At 33.6% G+C, this 22,431-nt stretch overlaps 1 protein-coding gene across 1 annotated transcript in view; it reads right to left on the bottom strand.

Moving 5' to 3' along the window:
- The window catches only part of RPGRIP1L (RPGRIP1 like), a 73,063-nt gene that overhangs the window by 12,906 nt on the left and 37,726 nt on the right, over positions 1-22,431 (bottom strand). Inside the window, 9 exon segments of the mRNA XM_040571557.1 lie at positions 3,451-3,634; positions 12,804-12,904; positions 14,016-14,178; positions 15,736-15,807; positions 17,336-17,419; positions 18,617-18,828; positions 21,446-21,532; positions 21,535-21,680; positions 21,682-21,810. Of these exon segments, the coding sequence (XP_040427491.1) occupies positions 3,451-3,634; positions 12,804-12,904; positions 14,016-14,178; positions 15,736-15,807; positions 17,336-17,419; positions 18,617-18,828; positions 21,446-21,532; positions 21,535-21,680; positions 21,682-21,810 (1,178 nt within the window).

The following is a 22,431-nucleotide window of genomic DNA, read 5'->3' as shown; positions in this document are numbered from 1 at the left end:
CCTTCTAGTAGCTTTCCTGCCATCTCAGCATTTTTGTAGTTAAATCTTCATATTTAATACAACATGAATGCTTTTTCTTAACATGTATGAACGCTCCTTACCCTGTTAATTACAGTAATCGTGGCTTTTACAAGAAAAGTATTCCTTTTACTGAAATTGAGTCCAATATCAACAGATGCATTTTTATATGAGTGTAACTGAGCTTTGTTTTCCTGAAGCAACTTATGTTTCCCAATGTTTTTCAGATGGTGAAACTGCTATTACATTCAATTTAAAGTTATCTATTGTGACATGACTGTAAGTATTTTCCAGCACACAATTTTAAAGTACATGAAAAAATTAAAATATGAATGCATTGCTTATAATGATCTCTAACACTTCCTAAAATCATACACAAATTAAATCCTATCAAAGATGTGAATCTTTTATTTATTTATTTATTTTAAAATAAATTACAGGACAGAATCATGGTGTAAGCACAATTTGGGAAGTTCCCTTTTTTCTCTGAGTTCATGGGATTAGGGTGTTTGGGAGCATTCTTGGGTATTCTGATAACTCTTAACAGCTCCTCTCCTCAGACAGTATGGCCACCAGTAGTTACAAAACCTCACATTAAGGGAAATCAAGACTTATGCAGTATAATCCTAGAACATATATCTATCTCTCCCATTCAAGTTTCTGTTTCTAGACCTTGGAAGAAAGAAAAATGATCTTCTAATCACTCCAAGTCAAAAAGTCATAGTCAAAATAAGTAATTAATGTCAAATTACATGCTCTAACCACTTGTGAAAAGGGAAATTCATAGGGTCTTCTCTGTCCAGATAAATGTAGATCTACTCTATTGTTTTTTCAGCAAGATTCCATTAATCTTCTGGTACATTACATACGAAGCAATGAAAGTGAAGGATATGTAAAAGGTATAGAAACAATACATCTGGTTTTTAAACAAAGAATCTAATGGAGCCTTCTGTATCAGCTAAGACATGTTTAAAACACTCAAGCTGCTCAAGTAATAAATAATAAAAATATTTTATATATAATTAATGATTTCTTAGGTTACTTACGGATTTACCATGTTTTTTTTCTATACAAAATCTAGAAGACTATCAGTTTCCTTCAAATCTCAAAGTAAATTTCTTTTTCCTCATGCAAATCTCATTTTTATTAAAGAAAATATTCAATTAACCTCAAATATTCAACATACTCAAATCTAGCTAGACATATTAACACAATATTAGATAAATAAGAGATGCAGTAAAGCCATAGTAAATACACATGCAGATTTCATTACTACTACCTTACTAGCTTTCCAACTGACATTATCAAACAGCAGATGTTTTTTTCTTCCCCTATATGCAAAACTAATCTTAAGTAAAAATTATATAACCAATTATCTAAGCAAAACTCTGCAAATAATAATCATGTTAGTATAATGCTGCAGAATACAAGCCATATAACCACATTCTGATATTTGTTTGTTAGGCAATTTTGAAGTTTAAACATTTCTACAACACTTGAGCAGCAAACAGAAAAACCAATTATCAAGCCAAGTTTTAACTAGCAGAAATAGTATGATGCAGCATTACCAGTTCAGAAAGCCTTATGAATTAGGCTCATGAATTAGCCTTATGAATCAGACTCTACAAAGCATAATAGTGTCTTCCAATATCCCAGCCTGAAATACATTTAAGTATCATCATTGTCTTAAGAGACTGAAATTTCATCTTGTACTCATCTCTGTCTCTACTTTCCCACTTTCAATGTATCTGCCCTAAATTGGCTATGTTTTGCTAGTTCTACTTTGTGGAGTTAGTACTTAAAAAATCTAGTATTATGCTTATATCATGCCCAAAATACACAGGAATCAAAAGATTGTGCAAGAATTTATTTTTATACCTCCTGAATGCTTCTTATATCCAAAGCAATGAGAACTCAAGAATGATGAGAAATTGAAATTGTTAGACAGCTTTCTTTTATTGGCTTATGGTGTTATTTCAATGAGCTTTTACAAATTTGATTTCAATAATGTCTTCCTATCTAGCACATTTGGAAAAGTGTTTACAGCAACTAGCAAGATGAACATTGTTAAAATAAGAAGTTATTTACCTGATGTCTTATCTAATGTCTCTTATATGATGTCAGAAATCTCATATTTTTAAATGCAAGCAGGCCTCAGTGAAGGAAATTCAGTCTGCAGTGTTTTCTAAATAAAGCCATATGACTGTCCTCAAAGTTACCAAAATTAACAAAATATTGTGCCCCAGCCTTTATATTCTCTCTCAAATTTGCAGTCACCCTATGGTCAAGAAAATGCTTGATATGGCTTGATGCGAATCATCAGAGTGTGCTTGCAGCCCAGGAGACCAGCTGCATCCTGGGCTGCATCAACAGAGGCAAGGCTAGCAGGTTGAGGGAGGTGACTGTCCTCCTCTGCTCTGCCCTTGTGAGGCCCCACTTTCTGTGGCCTTCAGTACAAGAAAGACATGGACCTGTTAGAGCAGGTCCAGAGGAGGGCCACGAAGATCATCAGACGGCTGGAACACCTCTTCTGTGAAGAAAGGCCAAGAGAGCTGGGGATGTTGAGCCTGAAGAAGAGAAGCCTCCAGGAAAACCTCACTGCAGCCTTATAAAGAAGATGGAGAACAACTTTTTACTCAAGCAAGACAATGATAGACAAGGGGAAACAGTTTTAAAATGAAAGAGGGGAGATTTAGATTAGATATTAGGAGGAAATTCTTCACTCAGAGGGTGGTGAGGCACTGGCCCAGGCTGCCCAGAGAAGCTGTGGGTGACCCATCCCTGGAGGTGTTCATGGCCAGGTTGGATGGGACACTGGGCAACCTGATCTAGTGGGTGGCATCCCTGCCCATGGAAGGGGAGTCAGAACTAGATGATCTTCTAGGTCTCTTCCAACCCAAGCCATTCTACGATTCTATGAAAAACCAATGTATTAGTATTAAACACTGCTAAATAATTCTTATTCCAGAAAGTTCTTATTAAAGGAACACTGAATATTCCTTAGTGATGTTCTAGTCCAATTACATATTTTCTCTTTTGAACCGTTTTCATTGTACATGGTTATGTGGAATGCTTTTCTTCTGCTGTATCATCACGTACCAACAGAAACATCACTTCCTCATGTTCTTTTAGAAAGAATACATGATTTTAACTTTATATACATCTAACCTAAAAAACTATAGGCTAACAGGATGTTTACACATATTGTAATGTTATCACTTCATAGAGCAGCCTACTTCAACAATTGATTTTATACTTGCTAATTGCATCCCTGGCATTTCTAAAAACACTTGTAATGTTTCCTAAAATATCCAGGAACAAAACAAATACAATTAGTACACAGACAAATCCAACTATAATATCGAGGAGATATTGACGGGCTTTTCCAAAGACAAAATTTAAGAGAGAAAACAAGAAAGACATTATACTTACCATTGCTATAGTTATAGTGAACCCTCTGACCAATTGTTGGCTTTGGAAGTGACACCGGGGTCTCCTCTACAACTAAATTGTATAATCTGCACTCTACAAACAGCTGTTGTATTGTTTCATCTGCTGCAATTCGTGACTCAGTAAGACCAAGCGATATAATTTCGATCCGAATTTTTTCAGTTGCCTATTTAAAAACAAACCACAAACACAATAAAATATTTTTCATTTCTTGAAGTGTTAACTAAAACAAATATACATGTATGTAAATCACTGGGTATTTGTATGGTTAACATTGCTTGATTGATTTTGACAGACACAATGAGATTCTAAAGCCGCAGGGTCTGTAGTCAAGAGCATCATTGCAACAGATACTGATTTATTTTCGGTGTTGAAATACTTTTACAATAGTCATACTCTACTGGAGAAGATTAAGTTAAGGATATCTGCACGTATAAATGATATCTGAACCACAGACTTCAGTTGCTGTTATTTTTAGCTACACAACGAAGTCTTTTGTATCTTGATCCTGTAGTTGCTTGAAACAGTCTCAGCAATACCAGGTATCACTGTTTTCCCAATGAAAGAAAATTATTAGATGTGGTGCCTACTGCAGACTATTCTACAATTATTTCGATAAAAATCCATCAAGTTACGAAGTACTTAAGCATGTAAAGTAACACTGTACATACATGGAACTCAGTTTCATATACTCAACTTTTCTAGTAATATCAAATGCACATTGAAAAGGTAAAATTAACAACATGATAATAAAAGTAATATCCCAATTGGTCTTCATCAGAACCTTTTATTATATTTTTTAACTATACTAACATTTTTCTATTGCTCATACGAAGTTGTTTCATACCACCCAGCAACACCTGTATTATTTGCATACATAGAAATTTTAATAAATTTTATTGTATTTAAATGGAAATGTCACACTCGACAGAAGGAGTCACAAATATTTCCCTAAATAAATCTGTAAAAGAAAGAAAAGCCACTATGGTTTCAAAATTGGAGTACATAGGTGAGCATTCAAAGATGAGACTCTTCAAATAATAAAGAGCTCCCTGCAGTTCACAAATGTCAAAAAAATTGAGTTCTTTTCAAGTTCATAACTTTATTAAAAATATTTCCCCTACTTGGAAATATTCTGACAAATTTTTATGGTAAATATAAAGCATTTTAAGTAAAATTATATTCAAAAGATCAGCTTTCTAGATTCAGTTAGAACTGCAAATCAATATTCTAATTTATTATGGAGATAGCTTATGCTTTTCCAAGCAAATTATATAATTAATCAAACTGAAAAGCAGGTGTATCCTACTGTAAAAATATCCATCATATAGAACAATTTCCATTGCTGTCAAGCCCTTTCAATATTTGATGAAGTAATTTTACCCCCTCCTTTCAAAAGACATTTCCTTTTATTATGTATCCTAAGACACTTTAACTAAAAACCCAAATCTGAATATTTCAATAAGGTTGTTTTATTATTCAGTAGATTCATGGAAATTTTACTAGGATGACAGAGAAAATTCCACACCATTCTGTCTCCACTAATACAGGTACACGGCTTCAGCTGGCAATATTACTAGGATTAGCATAGAATGATGAAATATTTAAAGGATTTTTTTAAAAAAAAAAAAACTAATAAATCAAATGACTGCCAAATGTCATTAAAGTGATGGTCTTTGACTTGAATATGCTTTTCATATTCAAATTTGAAAAGAAAGAGATGAAAGCCTAGAAAGGTTACTCAGTTTCAACTAATAACCTCAAGCACTCTACATTCACATGCATAACAAATAAAATTGGCTCCATTGTCTAATTTTACTTCAGAAACAACTCCTTTTTTCTTGCACTGAACAGATGTATGAGCATCTGTATTTAAAGTGATATGCTGAATGGTTTTGTTCGCCCCAAAGTATTTAGTAGTTATGTCAAACTAGTTTGTACACAGACAAGTAGTTTATGAATCAAGTCCAAATACAATATCCTGTATTATAAAGTATTTCTTTTACATAACTTAAAACTTGTTTGACATATTTAACCCTCGTAATTGCACACTGTAGGCAAAGAATATTACAGTTTTTCTAGGAGAGCAGAATAAATCAAGTATTGATGGCACTTTGTTAACTTAGAAGAAAACAAATAACTGAGTCATGCTATTAAAAAATTGCAAAAAAAAAATACTTTAGAGCTAAACAGTCAAAAATATTTTAAGGTCTGGTTTTACTAATCTTAAACAAAAATACAGCATAAATAAAAGAGAATACAAGCTCATTAAAAATATTTCCAAATAAAAATACAGAACTGCTTAAGAGCAGCGAAGCTGTATTTCACTACTAATATAAAAATGGTCATATTATGTAGCCACGGTGAAAATATGTAGCATCCAATATATGATAAGAATTAATATTTAACAACAACCAATTACACTTCTGTGATGCATAGTGAATTATTTTCTTTTCTTTTCCTAAGGTCTTCCCTTCCCCCCTTTCCTCCTCCAACTTGTTCTTATTTATTAGGTACTATGCAAGTGAAAATGGATAGTTTGTATAGATCAATTACTTTGTGCAAATAATTCTATTTTGAGGTGAATACAATTATTCTTTAAACTTAATATTTAAAACAACAATTTAATATGATTTTTCCTCTAACAGAGAGGCTGGAGGTATATATAAAAATAGAGAATACCAAATGCTTTCAAAGAGTGGCTCTGAGAAACTGGTTCAGGGCTTTTATTTCAGGTCAGGAAAACAAAAAACAAAACATGGGAAATATTCTTAGTCTGTGGAAATATTCTCTCTTCCTGTGCAATTCAATATCGACTATGTGTAACTAACATTAACTAAAGATTTGCAAGAATCACTGAACTCATTCAACAAACTCTGGGATTAAGTCAAGTACTAATGCACTGGACATTACACCAGAATTTAAAGTCCCAACATAACTCTTCTCATTTTTCTGATGTCTGAGATTAATAAAGCTTAGTCTATTTCCATAGAAAGTCGACTACCGTATTCAAGAAGATGTATATTCCATATTTCAGTTTTCTTTTTTGTCACGATATTTAAACAAAGGTTTGCGCTAGTCTTCAGAATGTAGTAACTTTTCATATCAGGATCAACATCCTCTACTTATGTGTTTCCCTGTAAGTGTGTAAATGTGAGGAAAGAAAGAGGGATGTAACTATGTCCATTCTTCGAACAGACGGAACTTAACCTAAGTGCATGCACTTTAGACTCTCCCAAAAAAACTGGGGCAAAGAGGTCTCTCCTTGTTCAATAGCTCTTTTAGAGTCAGACTTACTGGGAGGAAGGGAAAGGCACGCAGCTTTCCCACAGGATCACTGGCCTTTGCCATGTGCTAGGAGGAGAATGCAACACTACAAGGTTAGCATAGTAACAAGGTTCAGTGCAATTCCATCAGCTCTTTCTTGAGCTAGGAATACACTAAAGAAGAAAACTATTTGTGATAATTTTTGCATTAGCATGTCTCTGCTGCCTTTTTTTTCTAGGGCATAGAGTCCAAAGTGATCATTTTCAGAGCATGAATTTGTCTTTAGTATCTTCAAAGGCATGAATTACTTGCTACAGCTTGAGACAATTCTAAGATTGAATATTGCCTCTTCTACGCAAATCTGTCACATGCCCACCAATTCACTGTATTTTTTTTTCCAGAAAAGACCATTTCTAATTCAGTACAAAACACTAAATATTTTAGAAAATACTATGGTACTGAGGGATCTGAAGCTCTCCAACCACAACCATACACCTGAACTTTTTGCACATTGCTCATAATACTAACTTTTGATCAATTGAACAATATATTAATTGACTTTCTTGCCTTCACAGGGCTTGCTACCCCAATCCTTTCTGAAGAATAAACATAAAACTGTTCAATGTTACTCCCGAAGACAATTTATTTTCTTAACATTTCTTATTGCAATTTGCCTGCAGCACTGCCTCAACTAAGAGTTTGTAAAGACAAACTGTTTCTGGGAAATAATAAATGCAAAAAAAAAAAGAAAATATATCTGGACCTGTTTGACCGCTAAGATATAAACTTCCTTAACTGATAAAATGAACAACAAATATCAACTGGATCAAATCTCAAAGCCAGTTAGCTTCATATCAATACTAATTTGTCACACAATTACTTAATTCAAATGCTTTGTAAACTTAAAAATACCTTTAATTTCGCAAGCAAGCATGATCCTTAGGTAAATAAGCATAAAAGACAGAAGAATTCTCAATTTAAAGAGCTGTTACTTTGTACATTTCAGCTACATTAATACTCATCAACATTTAAGCTACAGAAATAGGATGAAATAAAAAAAAAAAAGGCAGTATTATGTAAAAATACACAAAACCAAACATGACAGGATTCCTGCTTTTATATGCGTGTATTTTTCTATATGCAGATCATAAACTTGATTTCAAAAATAAAATAAATTAAAAAAAAATCTCTATTTGAAAGTTAATCCATTTAGGAAAAAAATGCCTTAGTATGGGAAGAAGGTATCAGTATAGCATTTTCATTTGCTAAGAGGGTAACTATAGTGACAGAATATATCAAAGTGCACATTTTTAATACAGTTGTTCTTTTTATTTAGAGGCTTAATACATAACATTTGATACTGTTCTCCAACCTCCTATTAGAGTATTGTATGGGGACCATATAGATGTGTATAAATGAATGGAATTCGATTATCTTTCATATTACCCATAGCATGCAACAACTTCTGCTTGGTGATATGTTGCAGCTAATCAAAACTCAAGTCTAGTTTCAAATCCCATGCTACGCTTTTTAGACCTCCAATTAGAAAAAACAACAACTTATTTCTACTTGTGAAATGGCCGTAACTTACTTCCATGTCAATGAGCTCTGATAAATACAGTCTCCCAAGTGAGAACTGAGGAGCATTCATATTCATAACCACAGTAAACATTACCAGCTAGGTTAAAAATGGCTCCTGTTGATGATTTTCCTATGAGCTTATATACTCAGCCTTAAGTCCTTCTACTTAATTTAGCATTCTGACTGATTAGCTTTAATTGTTACGGAAAAAGTAATGTGTTACCTTTACTTAAGGTAAAGGTAGAGTCTTAAGAGACTTAAGACTCTGTGGTTTTGAATCATTTTAAAAGCTGTGGTTTTTTGTTGTTGTTGTTTGTGGGGGTTTTTTTGGTATTATTTCTCCCTCTTCTCTCAGTTCTCCCATCAAGACCAATGGCTTGTAAACATGCTTCTAATTATTACTTCAAAGTTTATTTGTCAAGCACTAGGATTTGTAAACTCATTATTTCAGTGTAATACCCAATCAAACAGGGTCCACATCAAGCTTTATCAGTAGGAAAAAAAAACAACTTAGGCTTTGCCCAGATCCTTCAAGCTTTCTTTTTTTAACCTAAGTTCCTGTCTAATAGTGACCATGCTGTAGCCAACAATCATTGTAAAGGTGGAGAACAGCATAAGCTGATTTTTAATTTTAGACCTATCGGTACTCTTTGAAAATAGTGACTATAAAGCTTTTATCAGAGTAAAGTACCATTTACTGACTAACAGCTCTATTTCATGAATTGTATTTCTTTTTTCATTAAATATGCTGGTGCAATATTCTTACTTCCCTAATTTCTTAAAAAAGAAAGCACAAAGCAGCTAAGGTTAGATCTAGACAAGACCAAGAGAATACTAAAGAATTAGTATTTATGACAAAGTAGAATCATACCAACTCAACAACACAGAGTAATATTAAAAACCTAAATTTTTAGATCCATGAATTCAGATTGGGTATTCACAAAAAAGGCCAGTTTAAGACAAGCACTGAGTACTCAGGAATTTTCCTAAAAGTCCACCAAAGGTATTAAAGTCATGCAGAAAATAAATTTAAAAGAGGAATTGAAGAAACCAAAGTTTAAAACTGTAGCACAATGTCCAAATCACTTTTTTTTTTTTATGAATGCAGGTATTTCATAGGAAGATGTGTACTATTTACCTAACTGTACAAAAATGACATTTTAAAAGGAAAAGTAATTATTTTTTCCCTATACATAAACTTTATATTTAAATCTACCCAAATTTTCACAAACATTTCTTTGTCCAGCTGAGCCACAAGGAACTGGTGGAGCTTTTTACTAGTGTTTAAGAGAGACTTTAATGTCAACATTAATTAGACCCAGAGATGTAACCTTGCAGGAACCAATAATGACAGTTTTCAATAAACTGCTATTAGTGCAAGATAATGCACTCACAGCATCAGCAATGAAAAAGAGAGATGTAAACACTCCTAAAGCAAGGAATGGGACTACCACAGAATACATTGTTTTTGCCAGTAATTGCTTTATGGGAACGTTTTAAGAAAACTTGGAAGCTGACAGCAGTAAATTTTATTGTGATAACCGAATGCTTTATCATCTCCTATACAGATAAAGCGTAGACATGGGGGTGAAGGGGAGGAGGGATGAGAGAGAAAAGCTTTTTTTTTTTTTTTTTAAATATAAAGACCATGCCACAGAAAATGCAAATTCCGAGTTTTGATGTCTATTTTGAGGATCTGAAACAAGGCTTTTAATCAATGTATTATACATCAAATTGATAATGTTAACTTCTGATTATTCAAATGTATGAAATATTCATAGAGAACTGTCCAAACTTTTACATTTCTCAGACTTCTTTTCTCTATTAATTATCATGCCTGGAAGCTTTTTAGTAAAAGCAGCAGCCATCAGCCTGACTGAACCTGACAAGCTAGCAAGGCCCAATTACACTGGCACTTGGTGGCACTTTGATGTACTGGAAAAGGAAAGAGATAGGGGCAAATTGTATAGAACATTATGTTAATGACTTGATTTAATCCAGCCACTAAACTTTATGTAGCCTGTTAAAAAAGATGCTAACACTAATTACGCCACTTTGGAAAGGAAAGAAGGGGACAAGCATTTCATACCGACAAAGTGAAGCTCATAAATGTTGTAAATGAAATAAAACAAAATGAAGTAATCTATGATTAATTATACATCATAGACAAGAAGAAAAGAGAAAGAAGCAAGTGGTATAGCTAAGTACTGGAAAATCTGTTAGATTCCCTTTATGATCAACATATCTAAGAAATAACCATGGTCTGTCTAATTTGCAACATGCAAAAAAGAAACAGTATGATCTTAAATGGCTTAAACAGTTTGGCATACAACTCAGATTCATAGGATAATTAGCGTAACAATCACTAAAAATCACAAGTCTTATTTACAGTGTTTGATTACCAGCAGGATATTTATCTCATAAGATAAAAGGCACTGATTTTTAGTCTTTTAAAAAGTATGAATTCGATCTCAATTTTCACATGCTGTATTCTGCAAAGATTTCAAATATACCAATGCATAACTTTAACCTGAAATTTGTATCAATTGTGTTGCTTTAATAGCTTATAGGTTTTTGTTGTCTTATCTACCCTTCTTGAACATGCACTGTTACTTGAAGAACAAATCTGAGAAGACAGAAATCAATGAATCTGAAATGAATCTACACTCAAAATCCTCTCCAAAATATTTTAAAGTAATTTTCATAAAATACAAGAGTACTAGGGATGTATAGATCAACCCTATTATAGTTTGACTTAACAGTGATGAGTAGTAGTCATTTTAGTTCTCACAGGTAGAGAGGAAAAAATTAAAAAATAACTATTTTACATATATACCAGGCAATTTCATTTTCAAAAAACACCTTTTGCATATCTCTTCAGCTTATAAAAGTGGTGGCATTTCTAAATCTCTTCTACAACTTACAAAAAAGGAGCAATATTTCTCATAGGAAGCATTACTTGACATTGATAGTTTGTAAGATTTCACACAGCCTTCACCTGAATACAGAATACAAAAATCAAACTACCTCTAGGTTGTCATATTTCAGAACATTAAAAAAACTTAAGTCTGATATAACGGCATACCCTTACTCCTTTAAAAGAAGGCTAAGACAGACCAGTAGTAGAGAAGTATTAACTATTAGAAGTACTACAATTAAACAATAGATTTCTATTTTTCAAGACTGTTCAGTGAACATTATGAAAGTATACAATATTCTTGTGTTTGTAGAGAACTATACTTTTGAAATACATCTTCAAGTAAATTTTCCACATTTGTATTATGTTGGGATATTTTGTATATATGACTTTATGCTCATTAATTGCAGGTTCTAAGGACAAGTCAAAAGAATACTATTATTGTCCATGCCAAACAAAAGAATGTCCACGTCCATTAAAAAGAATGTACACTGAAGTGACTGGATACTGTATGTACAAATTTTTCTGAAAACAGATCTTTAGCTCTAAAATTATTGTGAAGTCAAAGAAATCCATTTGGTTGCACTGAAATATATTCAAGCCAAGCTTATGCAATTTTAACAACATTCCATCAAGTCAACATACTGGGATAAAACAATAGATTTACTGCAGGCCTTGACAAATTAAATTATTCTCTCCTTCCTCAGGAAGCACCAAAGGAAGTAGAAAAGCACATTTTCCTAAATGTGGCAATGAAGACAACAGGCAGCACTGAACACTAAGACAAAGATCTTTAGACATTCACATTATAACAGTTATCTTTGCCTATTGTCCAGAACTAAAATTTGCTTTCAGATTTAAAATCATTAGAAATCTCTAGTTCCAAGTCTTTTATGCAGTCATAACAAACGCAACATAACAAGATAATGGTCATCATTACTATCTCCTGATTTTCTACAGTTGGTTTTTGGTTGGTTCAACACAGGCAAGTACAGCCCATGGGAATCCCAGCCATGCAAAAGAAGGGTTTGCTGGTAACAAAATATCAGGTGACAACAGTGGAAAAGATGACAACAAATAGTCACAGTTAAAGGTCCAAAATCTGCTGAAGCATACAGACTAAATCATGTCATGTCATAGAATAGAGCAGTTTAGTTGGAAGGAACCTTCGAAGACCAAGTCCAACTGCCTGAACACTTCAGGGCTAACCCAAAGATAAACAATAGCTACCTTAAAGTCCTTGGTACATTCTAAAAATTTCCTAAACTATAATATTAGATACAAATTATATTTTTGCACAAAATTAGGAAAATCATCGTCAGGTAGTCAATTTCCCAGTTAAAAACAAAACAATAAACCACATGAACAATATGGCTAAGGTAAACTTTTCCTTTTCCTGTGAAAAAGTGTCTATTTCAACCAGAAACAGGAAAACGCAAATTCATTGGAAATGCCTTAGAATCTGACCTTAGAAATAGGAAAGCTACTCTTAGAGGAATTAGGCTTTAAAAGTTTTGTTTGTTTGTTTTTTAGACTTAACAAATAATTGCCATAAAATACTCCAGCTGACCTGTTTAATATTCTTGGATACCGGACTTGCAACAATACAGTCATCGCTGTCAGTTATTATTGATTCAATGGCGTCATTTGTGTGTTTATCATCTTGATCTGCTAAAAAAAAATAAAAATAAGAATCAATGTAGTTAAAAAACAACCCTGTATTTGTGGTCCATCTGAGATTTGCTGAGAAACCTGATAGCGATATATTAGCTATTTCTAATAAATATAGTAGAACAGCATCAAGTAAATCTCTTCCTTGCAGAAGATAAGACTGGCAAATCAATGATCTTTAATGTGGTCTAAATACATTTTTTTTTCTGATTTGCTAACAAATACTAATATTTCCAAGACGAAAGTTGGTAAGTGCAATGATACAAGTCTTGTCATGAACTGAAGTATGAACAGCAGTTCATAGGTAGGATATGGCCTGAACTTTTGCATTTCCTATTATTAGGTTTAACACCATGCACATCTAAAGAGGTACTCTTTTTTTCTTAAATAATGTAATTCTATAACGCAGATGGATTATTTTGAAGAGCATTCAGGTCTCTCTTTTCTGGAGCAAATTACTTAAAAACACAACAGGGATTCAACTTCATGTTTTTCTAATTTTACTAATGAATTTTTACACAGAAGCTGTGAAGAAGAATGTGAAATTTTAACATCCTGTTTATGTTTCTATTTTAAACACAGTACCAAAGACTTGGTTTATTTTGCTAATAAACAGTTTAAGCTTAGAGTTGGAATGGGGTGAGCCAGCTTTTACAATCTTGAAATACTCATCTCTCTCTTAACAACTTTATGTCACAAATATGGTAAGACATACTACCCTTTCGCTGTCTGAAAGGATTTCCAGTATCAGCACTGGCTGTTATCTGCAGACAAAGGAGCATATCCATTAAAATAGTCTTTAGAACAGTATAGTTCCACGGGAGAATATAAACACATTTAAAATAGAAGCCAGATTTCCTTTAATTTTTTATGAATGTAGGTCAGATACCAGATTTTTGCATTCAATTACTATATAGTTTCCATTTGGGATGAAAATAACACCACCATACCCACCAGCCAGCTTCAGCTATGGAGTACACCAGAATATCATTTCTGTCATGCAGCTCCTCATAATGAGGCAGCTCCCACTGCTAGTAAGAAATGCTTTAAAAATGGAAAGATAGATTTATTAAGGAAATAAAGCTACTTATTCATAAGAAATGAATTCTACCTTCTGATTCCAATTCTTCAGTAACTTCTGTCTCATCTCCAGAGGTAACTGGGCTTTGGTCAGTCAACTGCCCTTCTGACAGATGTGAGAGGTCTTCTTTTTCTAGTTGAATTTCTTCAGCAACCTCCTTCACCTTACCATCTGCTAGCCTTTCTTGTTTAACCTTATATACCACATGCAATATAAAAACAGATAAACTCACTTTTTAAAACATTCCTTGAAAGTTACGAAGGTTCAAAACTTGGAGTTATGGTTCACATTCATTATATATATGCCTTTTAAACAACTATATTGTTTATGCAATATAAGAAGCAATTAAAAGTTTTCAACTGCAGTAACCAGATAATTGATATGGAAGACAGACAATTCTCTAACAAACGTACAGTCGTGAAAACATAGCTGTTATAATAATTTGGTGACTGTCAACTTATACCATTACATTTCCGGAGATTCATTTATATTCCAGCTGTTTCAGTACTAACATACTTGGTTTGAAAAAAAAAATAGGAAAAAAACTTCCTTACTTGGCAATTTTATAACTTATTTCATACAATATTTTCTTTTTCAAGAAAAAAAAGTAAAAGATAAAAAAAAAGACAGAAACATTTTACTATAAAATATGACAACTATGTTATGTTATCTAAGGTAAAATAACTTTAGTACCAAACTGTCTCTGAAGTAATCTTATTCCCTTCTTTCACTTTAAGCACAATTAGAAATAATAATACCTTATCAGTGACATAACATTAGAGATATAGCAAATTTCAGTGGAAGATTCCATTTATTATTTAATAATTGTCTTCCAGGACTGCGGTTTTCACAGCTAGAGTCATGTCTCATCTACCAAACCTCAGAATACGTGAGGTAACTTTCAGCTGTCCACAGAACACCCAGATTTTCCAAACTTGTTTTATATTTGGACACAAAATAGTTTAACCATTTTAACTTAACTACTTCAGGACATTTGGAGCTACACAAAGCAAAGCAATATTCACAAAACACCAAAACCTTCTATAAGTGAAACCGACTTTGTGTCTCTTGTGTCTCCTTGGCACGCATGGTATGTTGTAACTAAAACACTATTTTAGACAATGTTTGGGAATTCCTTATAAAGAATTCCTTCAGTGAGAAAGTTGCATTTTGGTGGATAAAATATTTGATTACTTTTTGATTATTCTACTTGACCAATACTACCTGATGTGGTAGAGGAAGATTTTTGCTTTTCATTTAACGCCCTGAATGAGCTTTTAAATAGAAAAGTGAAAGGAAGTTAACAGCCAGTGAATAAACACTTACACCACCAGAACCAAGAGCTTGCCAATCTGCCACAGGAACTTACTTTCAAAGCCAACCGGGGTACTAAAGTATTTAATACTTCTCTTCTCCTACAAATGCTACGTATTTAGCAAGATTCCAAAGATACTGCATTTCTTCTTCTTTCCCACCCCACTTTATAATGATAATTTTTAGAGTGAAGACAAACACTTCATCCAAACATAGAGACAAATAAGTAGAGATATTCCTTCTTTTCAAACAACCAAAAAAAAAAAAAAGAATGTCATCACAAAGAATCACTTTTCCCCCTCATATTTCAATGAAGTTTAGGAGATGTTACTTAACGATAGTTTGGTTTTTAATGTATGGCTCTGAAGAGATAACATACACCTGGAATTCAAATGCAATACATTATATAAACTGCAAAAACTGAATAATCTCATACCTCTAAAGCGCTTGGACCTGTTGAAGCCTTTATCTTCCGTGCATGTTCCACATCATTTTCAACAACAGAGCCCTAAGTTATGGGTAAAATAAGGGGAAGACTTTATTACATACTACATAATTAAAACACAAACATAGGTATGAATTTACTGGTGGAGAAGCATTTGGACAGGAAATTACACCCTCCTTTGCTTTTCTGGATTAGCATTACTGCATCTACCTACTGCTATAGGTTCCACCCATGACACTGGACAATTCATACAAACAGTTTGGGTCCTAATGAGAGTCAAACCATTCATCCAATTTTTTAGTGAGCTTCCTTTTCCCAAAACTATTTGCTTTGGCACGTGTCACATGAAAATCTGAGAAATAGATTCTCTGCTATTTAGAAAATGAAGCAGACCATTCTTGTTCATTTTTAATCTGTTAAGCTTCTAATTCTCTTACATGGGTATACTCTTGCAATGTCACTGCAAGATTTAGACTTCAGAGAAACCCCAAATATTTCATTAGTTAGTACTATCATTACTTGTCTATAACCAGACAGTGAGATTTGGATTTTTAAAGCTGGTAGCGAGTGACTCCTGATAAAGATCAAATAGCTAAATCTCTCTCTTGGAAAATCATACTTTGTGAAAAACTGGCCGATTTTGAGAGGTTGCTATCTGGACAGCTGAAGTTATGTGCGTTTAACCATATGGCTAATGGGTCAGTTAGCTTTAAAAAGATTTGATTTCTCTGATATTTGCCTTTTTCCTATTTCTCATCTGTATAGTACAGCTCAAAACAAAGTTGTAGTCACAGCAATAGCAGAAGGAGCTGTAAATTGAAATTGGTATTACATTTCAAATAATAAATTCAATCAAGGTATTTATAAATAGAGAAAACAGCTTGTATTTTTAAGACTGCATTAGTTAATTGCAACATAATATTAATAATAAACTTTATAATTAGCTATTAGAGAACTCACCTGAGCTTACTGGATTTAATACAATCTATCCTCAGAAGACAGTTTATTTAAGACCAAAAAGAAAATGTATACCACCTAGCAAATGTGTTTGAGTTAATTCCATGAAAAGCCTCCTAGAGTCTAGAAAATAAACGATAGTTTATCCCAAGTTTAGAAGTGTACTTGGCCTCACAGTGTTTGTGATCACAGCTGACAAACTTTGTTGAAAAGGGGTGGCTATAAATGGTGTCAACTTGCATACACCATTGGCACACTTCAGATTGGTTTCAGTCAACCAATTGTGCTTCAGTGTGACTGGTTAATTAAAGACATTTTGATAACCTAGAGAGCTAAGAAACAGTGCAGAGACAGTTAATTGGTTCTGTTTGAATCTGCCCTAAGTCCATGAAAGGGGAAGCTCATAAGCTGTGGAGGATAGCAAGCAATTCTGAGGGAATCATAGATACCCCTGCATTGTTTCCAACACCTATATGCACTGCTATGCTATCATTCACTGCCTTAGACATGCCAGTCTTCTGTTGCTAAATAACTGAGTGTTCACATTATCAGTTCTACAATTTGTCCATACTGTGACATAAGTAGTCTTTCTTGCTTCAGCATGCAAGAAAACTAATTAAACATTAAAACTTACTGCCATCTGTATTGAACTAGCATCCAGAAAAGATACTTTCTTCTCTGTTTGAGCTGCACGGTGCCTTGGTTTGGGTATTGGTACCTATAATACAAAAATATGGTTGAAGTCCATTTATTGGCATATGTTAACTATCTTATTTACAGTAAATTCTGAGAAATCCCTTTTTTTTTTTTTTTTTTTGACTTGTTAGACAAATGTAATTGTACTAACTTCAATTCTAAAGTGGGCAGATGATCTAGTTCTTGTTTGAATATCCCCCCCACACACACGCACACATACACAAAATGGAGGATGCCTTTCAGAATTAAGCCACGAATGGGTGTAACACTCTACAGAGCATCCATGGAATGCAGAGTTCCAGGTGAGAAATCATTGTAGGACTAAACTCAGGAGCATCATGCATCTGGCAGAATAAATTGTACTGTTTATTGCGTGCTTGATTTCTTTTTCTATAGGCTTGCCATATCTTTGACACCTTCCTCTAACCCTCCACTCCCCCCCCAAAATTTTAAACACACAAACAGAAAAGAGATTGATAATAGTTGCAAACTAACAAAGTGATCCACAAGTATTCAGTTGTGATGTTATAATATAAAAGACAAAAAATAACAAATAAAAAGGGGCTCATACTCTTCAATCTTTACTCTCCTGATGATCCACTTTACTGATTTTTATATAAAAAAAAAAAAATCCTTGTGCCACTTTTTATTTATGATGGAACTTTTAAGAAGCTATTGGATATCTTAGCACCATGCTGTAGACGCCAGAATAATGAGAGCATTGCAGATACACCTAAGTGTCTGTACATATGGCTTGGATCTGGCTGCTTGGTAATTCTTTAGGCCCAAAGCTATTCCAGCTGACTGAATTCTGGCTGAGTTTCTTAGAGATCACAGAAATAGCAGAAAGCTAACTTCATAACTGTCACTAATTTCAACCTTACTCCTGGAGTTAAAACTAACGTGGCTACATTTTACATAGGACAGCGGCATTGAAAAGACAATTGATAAGGACGATACTCAATGTTTGTTATTTCTTCTCCCTGCTCTCTCTTTTACTACCCAGTTGTCTACCATTACATTATGACTTTAAAAAATTTTTGACACAAGAAAGATTTCACTTCCCAAAGGAAGTCCAAGATGGTGGTTATATGAATCATTTGTAGTATGCATTGTTTTACAGTAAGAACAAATCCTGGTCATCAGGGAAGAACTAAATGACCGGCTGTAATACGTCTTTTGTATCTTTTAGCTTCTGTAAATTGGTTAGATTACTTACTGTCACTGATGAAGTAAGAGGAGACAGGAATGGATTCTGCATTTCTTCCTCTGCTAGTAATTTACTTGCCATTGATTTCTCATTTTGAATGTAATTCCTTAAGTCTGCAGCCATCACAGAGGCACTTGGTGGTAGGTAGGCAAACTTCCATTTTAGCTCAACTCTGATAGCACCAGTAACCTGTCTTTCAGAATCTGTTAGTTCAAAAATACCTGAAAGCAAAAGGCAAATCCCATCTATTATCTTATTCTATATATATACAATAAAATGCAATGCAACGCTGAATGTGATTCAAGAATAAAATAGCTTAATGGTCTTAATTTTAGAAGCCATTTCATTATTGAAATACTGTCAAAATACTGTGTTTTGTATTCAAAAATTTGTATTTTCTATTTTGATTCAATATACCCAATATAACACTGAGAACGTTCAGAAATACATGATTTAGAAGGGACTGGATTACTGTCTTTCAAGGAGTTTTGTAGGTTTCTCAGATAATCTGATATGACATAACTAATTTTTACTAACATGGTTCATATCTAATTTAAACATATCCCTCCCCACCCTTTTTTTTTACTAATGTTTATTTTTGTTAAGGAAAATAAAAGGATTAAAAAAAAACCATTAAAGTGATACATTTTTATCAAAGAAGAAACCTTAAATTTACTTGCAAATTTTCCCTTATTATCCACATTGTGGGGGTAATTATATTTTACAATAATCATACTGTAAATTTTCAACACTTTCATAAATGTCTTGTAGACAGTGAAATATTATTAAGCAGCTTTATGCTATGAACAACATAGTAATTTGTAAATGATATCAAGTCGTGGGGAGCACTGATGCACTGAAGGCAGAGCTGCTTTCACACAGACTGGAAAAATGGCCTGGCAGAAACTCATGAAGTTCAACAACAGCAAATGCAAAGTCCTGCATACTTGAATAATGTCAGCAGCAGTAGAGGCTACAAGCAGCCTTCCTTGCAGAAAAAGAGCTGGTCCTGTTTGAAAATTATGAGTCAGCAAAGCTGCATCTTCGCAACAAAGAAGGCCGACTGCACCCCAGGCTTCAACAACAAGACGCAGCCAGCAGGCTCAGGGAAGTTTCTTGCTCTGTTTAATATCTGTGAGATGGCATCTGGTATACCGTGTCATTTTGGCCTCTCCAGCACAAGACAGTAACATTCTGGAGCAAGTCCAGTGGAGGGCTACCAAGAGTGTCATGGAGCACATGACATAGAAGAAGAGAATGAAAATGGATTTGTTTGACCTTCAGAACTGGTAGCTCTCAGGGATCTTATTGCTGTCTGCAGCCACCTAATGGGAGGGTACAGAGAAGATGGGGCCAGCAGTGCACAGGAAGAGGATGAGAGTCAACAGGCACAAGATGGAACATGAACAAGGTTTTTATTATGAGGGTGGTCAAACACTGGAACAGGTTGGCCAGACAAATAATAGATCTCTGTCCTCTGAGATATTCAAAAACAACTGGGCAAGGTTCTAAGCAACTTGGTCTAACTGGGTCAGGCGGTCAGACTAGGTCATATCTGGAGTTCTAGTCAACAACGATTTTAAGATTCCAAATTTAGATCTTGATGGGTTTTTTCCCTAAGACAGGTTGATTGTTCATGTCAATTTTATAATCTATTTTTAAGTGCACATTAGCTAAAGCTAGAAAAGTAAACTAATGAGAAAAATTAAAACACACAGAGAAAGAAACCATGTTATAAATTAGTGACAAATGAAGTAACAGCAACAACAGAAAAAAGGAGGAGGGAGAAAAGCGTACAGTATACCAAGAAAACTAATTTTTAAATCACCAGAATTTAAGAAGAGCCAGTAAAAGGAAATAGTAAAATAGTTCTCGGTTACTTTTTGAACCAGAGAGAAGCACTCTATGTTTATTTTTTCATTTTATTTTTTCCCCAAGACTTATTGCAAGCATCTACTATTTTTGTTACACAAATAATCTTGTCAGTTATGAAAGCAGCAAATAGTGCAATCAAGTTTCAAACACCCCTTCCCACCTGATGCTAAGACTAAGAGGGCCTTTCTATTTAATATACTCATACTCATATAGTAGTGTATTTGGTAGGCTTCTTAAGGCAAAAATCAGTAGTAAAAGAGACAAGGTGCAAACAGATTACTAAAATGCAAACAAAAAAAGAAAATATCATAATCTATTAGCATTTAGTCAGTGCTATAGTGCAACGTCATTTCAGTTATAATTATTTATCAAACCTAACTATTCCATACCAGGACCAGTAAGTAGAACAAAACAGAATTTTAAGACTTTCATCCCTGTGAGGATCATCATAAATGAATGTTCAGACAGCTGGCTACTCTGAACTTAATTTCCTCTTTTACTTTTTAGTTTTAAAGAAAACTCTACTATTGCCACCCTTCTTGTAAGATACAGGATTCATTGCAGTTTATGGATAACGACAACTAACACCCACCAATTTAGTATTTTTGTTAGAAACTGCAACAATCCTGGAACATTCTGTTAGTACTGTCTTAGTAAGCAAAAGAGATATTTGAAGCTTCTTCTCTCCTTTGCTCTTTTCTTTCTCTAATGTTTGCAGTGTAATGGTTATATTAAAAAATCATTCATCCATTTCCAAGTTCTGTCACAGATTTTCTTTAGCATGAGTAACACTGTGATGCAAAATTTATTTCCAAGATTTCATTGGACTTTAAAATTCTGTCAGACAAGAGGAGCAGATGAATGATAAGGGTTTTTCTTTCATTTGGTTCTTAAAGAGATTTAAAAGAGATATGAAACAGGAAGTGAGGATTTTGTTGTGTTTAAAAGAGGTCAAATTCTTACCTGAAATAGATCTGTCATGTGCTAAAGAAATAAGAGGCACACTGGCTTTCCCTAAATAACCACCTTCTTCTGTTTCACCATCATCAATACATAAAATGTTAAGGATTCTGATTTTAGGTATCGGTCTAAATCTGCATTCATTGGCACTTGGAAACACATATGGTCATCTATTTGTGGGTTGTTGCTGCTAGGAATGATGGGAGTATCATGGTCTGCAAATCAAAAAACTTGTAGACACATATGGATTTGGCTGAAGATGTTTTTTTCGGGATTGTAGACTGTTACAACATTTTATTGTAATGTGGAGTTCATTTAAATTGCCATCTGTTGAAGTGCTGACTTGGGCAGTTTCTGAGTATCTGCTGCTTTAAATGAAAAAGAAGTGGAATTAAAAACATTAGAATTCTTATAGTGGCGCACTCTAAGAAATTTATAAATAGAACAAATAACTTATTTGGATGACACTGCCAACTACTGTTTAACTTTCTATGACAAAATCTTACTTGTTCTATAAATACAAATATGTCTCTTCTGGTATAAGCAAATAAAAGTTTAAACCTTTCAGGTCTGTGATTATTTGCCTTATTCTTCTAAAACTAAGATCTACTTGTCATGTGATCATCCATAAAGCAGTTAAGTTTTAAGAGTGATTCATAACCAGTGCAGCTTTAAAGTTCCAGATTCTGACCTTGGCAGCTATTCTGTGTCAAGATATATTTTTATAACTGCAGTCCCTTTTATTTACACTTTTCAATAATTAAAAATTGCACTTCAGATTTCTATTTTTTTTCCTTCTAAATCTTTATCTACATAAAGAATTCACAAAAAATAGAAATCAGTATGTGAAAAGCAATAATAAATGTTTGAAGTCGAATAAGGAAGGTTGGTAAACTGGGAAATTAATTTTAATAAAAATTAAGTAATAACAAGAAAGCAATAATATGATTATGTTAAAGTAGTAATCCCATCTTATCTATCTCAAAGGG

The sequence above is a fragment of the Cygnus olor genome, chromosome 12, assembly GCF_009769625.2.
Source record: "Cygnus olor isolate bCygOlo1 chromosome 12, bCygOlo1.pri.v2, whole genome shotgun sequence".
NCBI lineage: Eukaryota > Metazoa > Chordata > Aves > Anseriformes > Anatidae > Cygnus > Cygnus olor.
This window is presented reverse-complemented; position numbering and strand designations above follow the sequence as displayed.